Source organism: Rhizopus delemar, genomic scaffold (assembly GCF_000149305.1).
Source record: "Rhizopus delemar RA 99-880 supercont3.5 genomic scaffold, whole genome shotgun sequence".
Classification (NCBI taxonomy): domain Eukaryota; kingdom Fungi; phylum Mucoromycota; class Mucoromycetes; order Mucorales; family Rhizopodaceae; genus Rhizopus; species Rhizopus delemar.
Window position 1 is genome coordinate 3243784 of NW_027137831.1, and position 13031 is coordinate 3256814.

Sequence of the window (13031 nt, forward strand, 5' to 3'; positions counted from 1 at the left end):
ATAATTTTCAATAGAACTATATAAATCCTTCCTCATCCTTATCCTCCCCCGAGCGATTTTGTAATGAATATGTCCGTTTTGGATTGTTTATGTTTTGTCTTGTTTATGAAGATATCAGACAAATAAATTATTTTATTCGGTGAGCACAGTTGTGGCGCATGTTTTAATAGATTTGTTGATTACATAATAGCCAAGTTACTTTATTACAACTCAGTATACATCCTGTATAATAAGCATAAGCCTCAAGTAAAATGAATACATGTAAAAGTATCTATTTGCTATTATCTATGTGATCATATAATGTTGTGAAAATTAAGCTATGGGTTTATATCACAAAAAGGAGTCTATTGGTCCGAAATATGATGGCTGCTATTGAGTCACTTAATAAAAGAATTGTAAGGAAATTAATTTCAAGCATATGCAACGTATCCCTCGTTTTGTTGTTTTGATATGAGAAAAGAAACAAATCATTGCCAAGAAATTTCCTATTGTCATCCACTATATCAACCAAGTTTGGATTACGTTTATTTTTAGGCACCGCAGGTTACTTTTTTTTAAAGGAGGTGAACCTAGAAGATGCATTCGCCTAATTAAGAAAAGCCAAGCATAAGGAAATAAAGTAGCTCGTTCCAACGTTTGAATGTTGGTCACAAAGATGGTAATATATACTGTCGAACAAGCCTCATATCTTTAACTCCAAATGTAGCAACAATAAAGTAGATCAAGTGTGCTTTTTTTTTTTAAAAAAAAAATTGTTTTACTCTTTTAAATCATCTTTTATCAACTAAACAACTAATTTTTTTTGTTTGTTGGCACTTACAACTTAACAATCCATAAATTGTTCCATGTAACATGATAGAATAGATAGCGGTGAGGTATTAGTTACCAAAGCTAGACATAGGTTTATACTACAGTCGTTATATCGTTATTTGGACAATCTTTCGGAAAAGTTGGTCGAATTTTTGATAAAATTTGATTGCTTTCTGAGTATATTTTGAACTAAAAAAGGTTATCAAATTGCTCACTTTTTTGAAACAAATTGGTCGCTTTGTTCAAATACTTTTAGTCCTGTACATTTAGTCTTATGCAATAAAGACATAGCAATGCGTTTAAATAGGACATTTATTTAAATAGTTAACGAACTGATCTACAGAATACTGGATGAAGGACACTCTACTTGCTTCAAGTCAAAGCTTTTTAATTCTTGATATATTTTAAGATCTGTTAGACATTTCAATGGAAACGCTTTTCCTTCAACAAGCGTAGTCGTTTCTCTTCCTTCATCAATAAGGCTTTCATAGAAAAAAAGACATAATGAAAGGCTTTTTTGTTACTCTTTTTAATTGTTACTTCATTTGATTCAGGTGCTTCAGCAAAAGATAAGTCTTCGGATACTGGCACGTTGGTTGCTTCTTTCTTTTCCGTTTTTGTCTTATCGTGCTCACATATGAAGTAACGTGTCTACTTAGGCAACAAAAAAGCTTTCAATTCCTCTTCGGATATATGGGAAACAGTAGTAGCATTTCTCTTGTTAATATGAGTCTGACGTTTAATCCAATTGGCATGATAATACCAACATTGTTAAGCCAAGCATCAAAATCCATTTCGTCTGAATATTGGCCAAAGGTCTATCAACATATTCAGGGAGCGCTTCTTTGAAACGAAAGGTATTGAAAAATATTGATAATGAAGAGGACGACATTTTATATATTGTTATCAGTAAAATTATGTACAGTGTTTTCGGTTCAAATTCAAGCTATTCTGCCAGCTATTGCTCTAACAAAATGGAATACATCAACTTCAATTTAACTGCTGAAGCTTGCCTTATGGGTAATAGCACAGGTGAAATGGAAATTGACTATATCGTTAATTTTGTCAATGTTAGCACTCCTAAAAGAAGAGACTGTAGCCGAGATAGAGGAAGAAATAAAAACATCGACTACGGAGATCAAAGGGATTACATCGAACGAAAAGAGATATAAACAATACGCTTCTGACATATAAAGTGTTTTATCATCTTTTTGCAAGAAGAAGGGAAGAAGGTTCCAAAGGAGTTTAATAGTTAAAATAAGTCTTGAAGTCGGGATTTAATAAATGGCCTAAATGGACCAGGAGTCTTCATGTAGAAAGGAAGAAACAAAGTAGACTATTATTTCGAATAAAGGTAATGTTTATTCATATAAGAGCTTTGGGATAATAATAGCTTTTTTGAATAGTAGCCGCAGTAGTTGCGTAATAGTCGCGCAGTGCTTATTCCATTTGATGAAACGAGAAAACAGTTTAATGGACACATTACGAAATTTAGTAACACTGTTTTACCAGCTATTCACGAAAAAATCAAAACTTAAATTGCTGCCGAAAACAAATTTAACAAATCTTATCGAATTATCAAGGAAATATCATCTGGTAGTCAAGTCATGATCAAGAATATAAACCAAACTGCAAAAACAGAACCAGTCTACATTGGAAATTATACAATTGTCAAAAAGAACCAAGGAGAAAGCTATATCCTAGTTGACATTACTGGCGCATTTTTACCTCGAAATGTTTCACCTTCACATATTAAAGTAATATCAGAAGAACAATCTGAGGTATGATGTCGAAGCCGTAATTGACCATAAAGGCACTCCCGGTAACTGGTTATATTTGGCACGCTGGAAAGGCTATAGTGCGAAAAATGATACTTGGGAACCTGAAAAACACTTTCACGACAACAGACTAATACTAAAATACTGGAATCATCGAAATGGACAACGTGATGTTGAACCTAATTCAAGTGGCAACAATTCAAGCCATAAAAGAGCAAGAAATTAACCGTGACTACAATTTATCTTATTACGTGCTATTTTAACGTCTTATGCTACCTTTCAGTAATTCAAAAACTTCCAATAATCTAATCTACAATGTCAATTCACATTCTATCCACAGTTCATTCTCAAGTAGAATCGTCAATATAAAAAACTTTTCACATGTTGCTACCTACACATTCTTATAACTTGCACTTACGAATTACATTGTTGCTATAACATATTGCTTTGCTCAATATTCTTCTGGAAGACCGCTGACCCTTCTTGGAGCTTTGAAAACTGCTCTCGCCATGTGCCAGAATAAGCAATAAAAAGCTCTTAAGATACCCTTTGGATTACTTGATGTGGATTACCCAATCAAGCATTCCTACAAATTTGAACACTTATGTTTCTCAATTAAAGAACAAGAAGGTATATAAAATTAAATAAATAATGGAATTATTACAAACTTTCGCGTTATTAGCACCTGATCAAAGGCTACCAGGCTCATATTGAAAATCAGGATGTAACTTTTAGCTTGGATAATGTAAGATAGCAGAAACAATTGATAATAGAAAAAATGAAAATAACACTGTAGTTACCGTAGGGGCAAAACATTGATAACTACAGTCAAGCACCAACATCAGCAAAAAAAAGAATATATAGTGATGTCGCCGATAGATATCAATGAAAATGTCAATGAAGGAAATGAAGTGTACAAGTTTCGTTGGAAGTACTATACAATTTCAAACTGACAGTACGCTAGTCTGATGATGAAAGTGTTTGGTCAGATTAGAAGAGGTATTTGCTTTTGGCAAAGAGTGATGCTTCTATTCATCGGTATAGGTAACAGTATTTACAACTGAAATTATATGAGCCACGTTTCTAAGTTCTAAGCGCTTATAGTCCTGCCAAACACAACATTATCTGTTGTGGAAAAAATGTGTCACCACGTCCCTCTTTCCCCAGAGACATGTTTAACACTTACAAGAAGCAAATGTTCAAAGACAGAGAGGACTACACTGTAAACGAACAATTCTGTTCATATATTGACCTTGTGCTGGAAAGTGTAAGTGTTTGCTTGTATAAATATCATGCTTGAATACTCAATTTAATTCTTCCTGCAGGAAACACTTCCAGCTTTTAAATCAAACATCAAGAATGTCCCTGCTGTGTCTGGTGAAAACAAATTGCCGCCACAGCAGGTTGATTTCCTTGAAGAACTCTTTGTTGCTGTGTAAGTGTTTTTTTTTCTGGAAAAAGTTAAAGGAATTTACTAATGAGATTGCTCCTTTTCTTATTGTAGTCTCACTCTGTATAAGAGGAAAATACAGTTGACGCACAGTGAAGCAGTGTTCAACAAATTCCTTGTTGAACCATTTTTACAAGCGGTCAGTAACTTGATCAATGAAGACGAATGTGCCTGGTTGGATGCTGGCTTTTTTCCTGGAGAGGAGCATCTTTTGTCAATGACCAAACAATTGAAGCAAAATGGGCAGTTTAAAGATGCTAGGTTTTGTCCCAAGGCTGACGGGGTAATCAGGCTGCAAAGCTTATCTGATATCGAAGTTTGTGTTGCAGAAATCTCTGATGTGTATAAAAACACCGACATGACCAAAATAAACTTAGATCACCATAAAGGCATGTTCGGTGTTGTCTCAATGCTCAAGACAATAGCAGATGAAATGGAATATGCTTCTCTAGATGTGTTTCAAAAAATCAAAGTTTTTTTTTGTTCATGCTGCCGGTAACTTATAGTATTATATGGAACTAGAAGAGTATCATATTCATTTATTTATCTATTTTTTTTTATTTGTAGATGATAAGGTAAAGCTCTGGTCTTTATGCTACCATGAAAACGTCTTTCACCTCTGGAGAGAAGATGTTTTGACAATAAAGCCTGAATTTAAGGATAAGGAGGAATTCCTTAAACAGGCAATTCCATTTTATTGGAGTTTCAAGGTACACAAATATCAAGCTGTACCGAAAATTTGCTGGTCATTACTTAGCTTTCTTCTATTGTAGTGTCAATTAGAGAAATTAATGAAGGCAATCAAAGACCTTCAAGAATCTCATGAAAAGAACTTAAAACAAGCAAGAAACTCTGCCCTTCCTCCTCCTCTGGTCTCTAAGCTTGTAAGCTCGAGCATTATTAGATTGACAGAAAAAGAGTATTGTAAGGGTACGGCCAGTTTTGTTCCATTTTATTCGTCTGAGCATGGCTAGGTTTTTCTTCAAGGTACATTATTATAACAATATTAAGTAGTAAATAGTAAACAGTAGTAACTAGTAGTAATAGCAATAGTAGAGCAAGGAATGCCTCAAGAGATAGTGTGAAATATTTACAGATAATATAATGAAGAAATAAAAAGGAAACATTACTTGAAAATCTAATGAATGAGTCTCTATATACATCTATTAAATTTCAAGGCGAGAGAGAGAACCCATTTAATCAAACTACGCCTTTATACAAGAAATGGAATTATTCAGGAACCGAATTGAGTTCAAGATCAATTTTAGTATTGAGCTTGAACAATATAAAAATTGTAAATGAGTCTTAGCGAACATGTAATAAATAATATTATGTATTCTGTACTTGTTATTTCTTATATAAGATTTGAGTAATCTCATACGAATAATAAGTATTTAATGGGGTAAATACGACATAGCCCCGACCAGTATGAGATTACCTTAATGAAAATCTCGTGACTATTTTGGATTTTTTTTTTTATTATAATTGAAAAGCAATTTACTTATGAAGAGATTTAAGTCGTTTACTGGAACGAGTGACTGTGGAAGAAGTATCACAAGCGTTTTTTGTTGGAGGCTTATTACAACGAGTTCTTTTAACAGGTCGTGCGAAAGAACCAACATTTGATTTAATTGTGGATTTTTTATCAACCAAATTAGAATTATTTTCATCGTCATCAGAAGAGAAATGTTTCATAGCAGTACTTATAGTACCAGATGGAGTGGATTTAAGTACTTCAGATGAAGATGGAGAATTGGTAATTGGAGCATTTTTTGAAGGAATATATTTTTTACCAAGATTTTTCGAATAATTGCGTAGTGTGTTAGGGTCATTAAACTTATCTGCAGATAGCCATTCATCCCGCTCACTGCTATAGTTTTTCCAACGTACAAGGTACTCACGGTTTTTTGGAGGGCCACGATGATTTATAACTACTTCGATTTCGAAATTTATGATTTCATTACCTTCATCATCCAGTTCGATAACTTCTTCATTAGAGATTAATTTCAGCTCAATGGAAGTGTAGGCACGAGGCATAAGGACACCAGTTTCGTCACGTAAGATATAGGCATTTCCTTTATTTTTACGTACGACTGTATATGGTCCTTCGTAAACAGGAGCGAGTTGACCAGATTTATTTGGAATACGAACCATGACATGAGAGCCAGGTGCATAATCAACAAGCCTATGAGAATCATTGAACTTTGCTTGTTCAAGTTCGATTTGTGCTTTGGTTTTATTTACGATAGCTGGGAATACAATTATCAGTCATATAATCAATGCATTCCATGAGCTCTTCATGAGATATAGGTAGTTTATCTTTAATTTCTTTGAGTTTATCTTTGTCAGATCGAAAACCATAAGGTTCGTTCATTTTGCGTGCGAACATAAGAGAGAAAGGTGTTGAATTTAACCGTTTGGATATACGATTATTCATAGCAAGTTGAATAGATGGAAGATATAAATCCCAATCATTGCCAACACCATGTGTGGCTTTAGCCAGTAATTTTTTGACTGATTGTACAGTACGCTCACTAATTCCATTAGCAGATGGATGTAGAGGGGTGATGAATCGATGATCATAGCCCATAGCATCAGCTAAATCTTTTGAGAGCGAGTTCTTAAACTCTGTTCCATTATCGCTTTAGAGTTTTGTAGGAAAACCTATAATTGAGAACACGTCAAAAGAGAACGTAAAATTGTATCTGATCTTTTATCAGGTAGAGCACGAAGTATACAAAAGCGTGTGCAAACATCGATAATAACCATAAAATAATTATTATTGTAAACGGAAGTGGTATGCATAGGACCACCAAGATCAATAGCATAATGATCACCAGGATAGTGGCTATAAATACTACGTAGAGGATGAAAGCCTCTTTTTTCTATATTATGTTTCATACAATTTTTGCATTGCTTAATGAATTTAATGCAATCACCTATCAGGTTAGGCCAATGGACACCGTCATTATGGAGACGTTTGACCATTTGTTCAGCACCATAGTGACCAATTTTTTATGGGCATCTATAAGTAACTGCTGGTGTTCAGCCAAAGGAGGTGTAAGATAATCTGAATATAATGGCTGTGCAGATTGTACATAAAACAAGTATTGATTATTAATACTATCATCAATATTTCTTATATCAGTATTTTCTTTAACTTGTATGATGTCCTTTTGTGCATCAGAAGTTGTAGTTTCTTGAATTACTGAAATAATGTTAATAGCAGCATTGTATTTAGAATAAGCTCGATGTTTTTTCTTTGTATTAATTGTCTCAGAAATAGCATGTTGTAGAACAGTAACTGATTGTAGTTGACATTAATAAATATAAGTCTTAATACAAGATCATAATTAAAATAAAATAAAATACAAGTTTATTTAAATAAGATTATACAATCAATTCCAATTAAACATGTTCTTTTAGAATATGTATTGTATTCATGAGAGTTCTTTGATAAGAAGACGTATCAACTAAAATAACCAAATCCAATCCAATGTCAGGAATATTGCTAATCTTTCACATAATTGAAATAACGCGTAAAATAACGTTATTCAATTCAGTGAGGAATTCCCAGAATAAAAGATAATCTATGACAAACATACAAAAGAACAAATGAAAAGTTTTCATAATCATAATTAGAGATAACACTTGCTAAAGTACCTGAATATTAGAAGAACGATAACAATAGAAGATATCAAGCCACTCACTTAATAAGATATAAATACCTGCCTTCAATTAGAATAATTTTTACTTTAACTTAAACTGAAATAAAGATCAGTCTCAAAAAGTACCCAAACTGTTTCTTGATCTTTGTTTTTACCTTTTCCTTTATTATTTAAACCATTATATTACATTTTACTTTTTGAATTTTGCTCTTTATTTGAAATTTAAAATACGTATGTCTGAAAACATTGCTATTGAACCGACTGGTGGTTCACCCCCTCAACCTTCATCTCCTGACTCTTCTCTGATGGCTCCTGCTACTCAACTTGGTACTATGGCAAGTAAGTACGCGCATTCTGAAGCTACGCCTATGGAAGAAGACATTCCTCCTGTATCTCAAAAGCCAGAAGACGTTGCCCGTAAAAGCCTTGACATGATTAAGGATATGAAGAAGCAAGAATTACTGCTATTTGCTACCTACATGAATTCTAACAAGTCTGACCCGGATAGTCCTGAAACTATGCAAGCTCTGTCTCTTTATAAGGAATTTGAACAAAAGATTGTCGCTGCCAAAGAAGCTCATAAGTCTATGACCTCCTTGTTTGAAGATAGACAAGATACAAAAGACTGTGGAAATAATCTTGGTTTAGTACGTTTAGTGGTTCCAAACGATCTTCCTGTATTGCAACTCCGTGGTGAAGCATTATGGAGAAAGAAGGCAGACCCTTTTGACTCGGCCTATGATTTTTGCAATACATTCGAAACTGTACTTCATGCCCATGGCCTAACCCTCAATTCAAATTGGGAACGTCTATTACCATTGTGTATGAATCCAGAACAGGTATCCTGGTGTAGAGAAGCTTTGATGGATAAACGTTACACCTGGAAAGAAGTCCGTCCCATTGTTCTCGATCACTTCGACACTCCGTACAGAAAATTTCTTTTAATGGTAGAGGTTGGTTCTATGCGTCAAGCCCCCTACGAAAGCAACAGAGAGTATTCCAACCGTTTTCAAAAAATGCGAAGAGAAGCTGGTATGGAGGATGGTACTCAATTGGCTGTCACATATTTCGCTTCCTTGAAGCCATCTGTCAAAACTGTTGCACAAGTGGCCATTTCTTCCCATCTCGGTGCCAAACTCCCTGTTTCAATCAACCAAATTATTGATCTCGTCCTTGCCTCGGGTGAAGATTCTGCTTTCTCTATCAAGAACCCGCACAAGCGTGGAAGATTAACTGATGAAGAACAAAGTTCTCGTAGTTCTCTTAGTACGACTAGTAAAGTTTCATCTGGAACTAATAAAGTCATTAGCTTCGTCAAGTTAAACAATTCAAATCTTAATAAGGGTACTAATAAGCCTAAGCCTTGCATATACTGTGGTAAAGAATGGAACAAAGGCCATCGTTGTGAAGAATTTAAAGAGGCTAAAAAATCTTCTAATAATGTCAAGGCAAAAGAAGGATTTTCTCTCTCTCGTGTAAACCGTATGGCAATCCGTTCAAGTACTGATGAAGGTTCTGAAAATGATGAAAATGAAACTAATGGTCATTTAAACCGTATGGCTCTTGATTGAAAATTAAAGAATAAAGGCATAACTGTTACTCGTGATTTTAAATTGACCAAAGATAATTCTATAAGCTTTCCTATCCTTGTAAATAATATAAAAGCAATGACTATCTTAGATACAGGTGCAAATTTTTCGTCAATTAATAAAAAGTTTTGTCTAGAACATAATTTTCCTATTGTTCCATCTAAGGAAAAAGATGTCATAAAGTTGGCTGATTCTAAATCGACAATTACACGAATTGGTACAATTGAATTAAACATCAGATGTAATGAAAAAAATTATACTCATAACTTCGAAGTAATGAATTTAACAAATGATCATGATATGAGTATAGGTACAGATTTCATGACTAAACTTGGTATTGGTCTTACTGGTTTACCATATAAATGGGATACTGATGAAGTAGACAATATTCAAGCTGCACAATCTAAATATAGTGACAATAGTGAGCTCTTAGAAGAAGTAGATAAGGAAATGTCAGAACTTGAAGACTGCCCTGCAGGAACTCCTGAACAATTACAATCTGCTATAAATGATATTAAACCATTGATTCAATTAAATCAAGGCATACCTAGAGGTTCTTTTTGTACAATCCCAGAATCTGTTGTCTCAATTGAAACTCCAGAAAACGTAACATCTTATCGAAGTCCTTACCCGATCGCTTTAGTGTATCATCAAGTAGTACAGGATCAGATTAATGAATGGCTGGAAAATGGTGTCATAAAACGTGCTCCTGCTAACACTGAATGGAATTCGGCTCTAACTGTAGTAAAGAAGACAAATGCCAAGGGAGAAATAACTGGTTACCGTGTATGCCATGACCCTAGACATATTAATGCTCTTTTATCTTCTATTTGACCGAATGCCTTTACCAAAAATATCTGAACTCTTTGAAGAACTAAAAGGAGCTTCAGTATATTCAACTCTGGATCTTAAATCCGCATTTAACTCTTTAAGGCTGCGAGAGGATCATGCTCATAAATTAGCTTTCTCATGGAATAATGTACAATACGTGCCAATTGGTACTCCATTTGGTTTGAAACACGTATCTAGTGTGATGCAAAGAACAATGAGTATAGCACTTGAGAATATGCCTTTTGCTAGATGCTTTATCGATGATATAGTAGTCGCATCTACTTCAATTGAAGAACATAAACTACATTTAAAAGCAGTAATAAATAAGCTGACCAAAGTAAATCTCAAATTAAATCCTGATAAATGTAAATTCTTTCAAAATAAGATTAATTTACTTGGTTTTAGAATATCGCCTAAAGGTGTATCTCTTGACGTTCGTAAAGTTGCTAATGTACAAGATTTCCCTGTACCTAAAACAGGAAAGGATATCATGAGATATTGTGGTCTCATAAATTACTTCCGACCTCTTATCCCTAAAGCGTCCACACTCTTGGCTCCGCTAGATGCATTGAGGAATGAAAAATCACTTGAAAAAATATGGAACAGTAAACATCAAACATGCTTTGATAATCTTAAAAAGGTACTTTTGGAAGGAACCATTTTAGCCTATCCCGATTTAAATCGACCTTTCTGTGTTGCCACTGATGCTTCTAACGTTGGTGTGGGTGTCGTTCTATATCAAGTGATTGATGGAAAAATGAAATATATTTCCATGATGGCGAAAAGTCTCTCTAAAAGTGAACGCAACTATTCAGCTACTAAGCGTGAATTATTGGCAGTAGTCTATGCATTAAAAAAGTTCCATAAATATCTCTGGGGTAATCACTTCACTCTATATACGGATCATAAAGCATTAACCTATCTTCACACGCAAAAAATAGCAAACGTAATGCTGATAAATTGGCTGGATACTTTATTAAAGTATGATTTTAACGTCGTTCATCTGCCAGGAATAGATAACATCTTACCTGATACACTTTCTCGTCTCTATGAAATTGAGAATCCTGTCAATGAACTGGGAGGGGATAATGCTCGTCTGCTTAACAGAACAGCTATAAAATTACCTAGTATTAATGACGGTGAATACATAACACCAGCGGATTCAGAAGAACGTAAAGAACTTCTTCTTAAAGAGCATCTAAAAGGACATTTTGGTTCTGATGCAATCTATCATGCTTTAAAACGTAAAGGTATCTACTGGAATAATCTAAAAGAAGAAGCAGTAGAATTAGTAAAAAGTTGTGTACCCTGTCAACAATTTAACATAGTCAAAAAAGGTTATAACCCTTTAAGACCTATAACAGCCACATTACCTGGTGATAGTTGGGGTATCGACTTAGCTGGTCCCATGAAAACTTCCTTGAATGGCAACAATTACTTACTGATTATGGTTGACATTGCTACTCGTTACTGCATATTGAAACCTATCCCTGATAAACAGTCTATGACGATTGTAAAGACATTAATCGATGTATTCTCTAATTATGGTTTTCCTCGTGTACTCCAATCTGATAATGGTGGTGAATTTGTAAATGAGCTTATGCAATTACTCGCTGAAAATGCTGGTTATGATCATAGACTTATATCTAGTTACCATCCCAGAGCTAATGGTGTAAGTGAACGTTGGGTACAAAGTGCTGTAAAAGCCATAAAGAAACAAGTCGAAGGTGCTAAAGCAGACTGGGATTTATATGTTCCTTCTATACAACTCTACCTAAATAGTAAATATAATGAACGTACTAAGACGCCACCCTTCACTTTAATGTTCGGTCGTAATCCAAATGACTTTGAAGATTTCAGTCAGGAAAAAAATGAAGCAACTAAGGAAGAATTAAATACAGAACTTTTAAAAAATATAAAAAAGATGACAGAAATTGTATTTCCTGCTATATACGAAAGAACAAAAATAATAACAAACAAACAAAAGGAAAAATTTGATGCGTCACATAAACTTGTATCAATCCCCGAAAATAGTTATGTAATGGTAACAGTAAATTATAAAACAAATAAGCTTGATGCTCCATATGAGGGACCTTATAAAGTTAAAAGGATCACCCAAGGTGGATCATATGTGCTTGAAGATGAAAAAGGAGATTTATTACCTAAAAACTACCCACCATCCGCACTCAAGATGATATCACAGGATGAAGTAATATCCTCAAATAAATTCTATCAAGTTGAAGCCATCTTAGCACATAAAAAAGCTAAAGGAAAATATATTTATAAGTGTAGATGGAAAGGTTATGATGAGAGTGAAGATACCTGGGAACCTGCATCTCACTTTGCAGATCTTAAATTCATAACTGAATATTGGCAAAGAATTGGTATTGTACCTGAAGACATTAAAACAAAATATAAAATTCTTGATAAAAAAGAAAAATCAAACAATACAAATAAGGAATCTAATCCTCAGTCAAGTAAACGTAAAATATCAATAGACTTAAAAGAAACCAGCTACTCTTCCACAACAATTGATGAGAAGAATAAGAGCCAAGGTAGACGTACAGTAGGTCAAAAAACTGCTGCAAGGAATCCATTTTTCTTGGTTTTTGTAGCGCACATCCTGTTACAATGGCACAAACTGCCTCTGTTCCCACATAGTAAATCTTCTACATGTCTTGAAAAATCCGAAAGAGTTTATGCCCTATTGGATAAGTATTGAAGGAAGTATGAGATGCGCAATTTGAAAATTTGGAAAAACGAAAATTTGAACGGAATGAATTTATTTATTAATATTTAGTTGAACCTCCTTTTCTATTAATAATCTCTTGAGTTCTTTCCGGAATGTTATCTACATGTCCTTGGCAAAGATCTTTATGGAAGTCATTTCATATTTCATCAACTC

The 13031-nt window shown here is 34.1% G+C and overlaps 6 protein-coding genes across 6 annotated transcripts; 5 read left to right on the forward strand and 1 right to left on the reverse strand.

Annotated features, from left to right (window-relative positions):
- Positions 1-2417: 2417 nt before the first annotated feature.
- RO3G_07969 (uncharacterized protein) lies at positions 2418-2814 on the forward strand (the record flags this gene model as incomplete). The annotated part of the gene is made up of 2 exons (XM_067662559.1): positions 2418-2546; positions 2578-2814. 2 exons carry the CDS (start codon positions 2418-2420, stop codon positions 2812-2814), a joined length of 366 nt encoding a protein of 121 aa, XP_067518660.1.
- Positions 2815-3759: 945 nt separating this feature from the next.
- RO3G_07970 (uncharacterized protein) lies at positions 3760-5012 on the forward strand (the record flags this gene model as incomplete). Its single annotated transcript, XM_067662560.1, has 6 exons — positions 3760-3855; positions 3914-4023; positions 4093-4321; positions 4491-4533; positions 4606-4748; positions 4812-5012. 6 exons carry the CDS (start codon positions 3760-3762, stop codon positions 5010-5012), a joined length of 822 nt encoding a protein of 273 aa, XP_067518661.1.
- Positions 5013-5535: 523 nt separating this feature from the next.
- RO3G_07971 (uncharacterized protein) lies at positions 5536-6628 on the reverse strand (the record flags this gene model as incomplete). Its single annotated transcript, XM_067662561.1, has 2 exons — positions 5536-6287; positions 6466-6628. The coding sequence occupies 2 exons, from the start codon at positions 6626-6628 to the stop codon at positions 5536-5538; spliced, it is 915 nt and encodes a 304-aa protein (XP_067518662.1).
- Positions 6629-7939: 1311 nt separating this feature from the next.
- On the forward strand, positions 7940-9277 carry RO3G_07972 (uncharacterized protein; the record flags this gene model as incomplete). The annotated part of the gene is made up of 1 exon (XM_067662562.1): positions 7940-9277. The coding sequence occupies one exon, from the start codon at positions 7940-7942 to the stop codon at positions 9275-9277; it is 1338 nt and encodes a 445-aa protein (XP_067518663.1).
- A 318-nt stretch (positions 9278-9595) lies between these two features.
- Positions 9596-10129, forward strand: RO3G_07973 (uncharacterized protein; the record flags this gene model as incomplete). The annotated part of the gene is made up of 1 exon (XM_067662563.1): positions 9596-10129. One exon carries the CDS (start codon positions 9596-9598, stop codon positions 10127-10129), a length of 534 nt encoding a protein of 177 aa, XP_067518664.1.
- Positions 10130-10616: 487 nt separating this feature from the next.
- RO3G_07974 (uncharacterized protein) lies at positions 10617-12848 on the forward strand (the record flags this gene model as incomplete). The annotated part of the gene is made up of 1 exon (XM_067662564.1): positions 10617-12848. The coding sequence occupies one exon, from the start codon at positions 10617-10619 to the stop codon at positions 12846-12848; it is 2232 nt and encodes a 743-aa protein (XP_067518665.1).
- Positions 12849-13031: the final 183 nt, after the last annotated feature.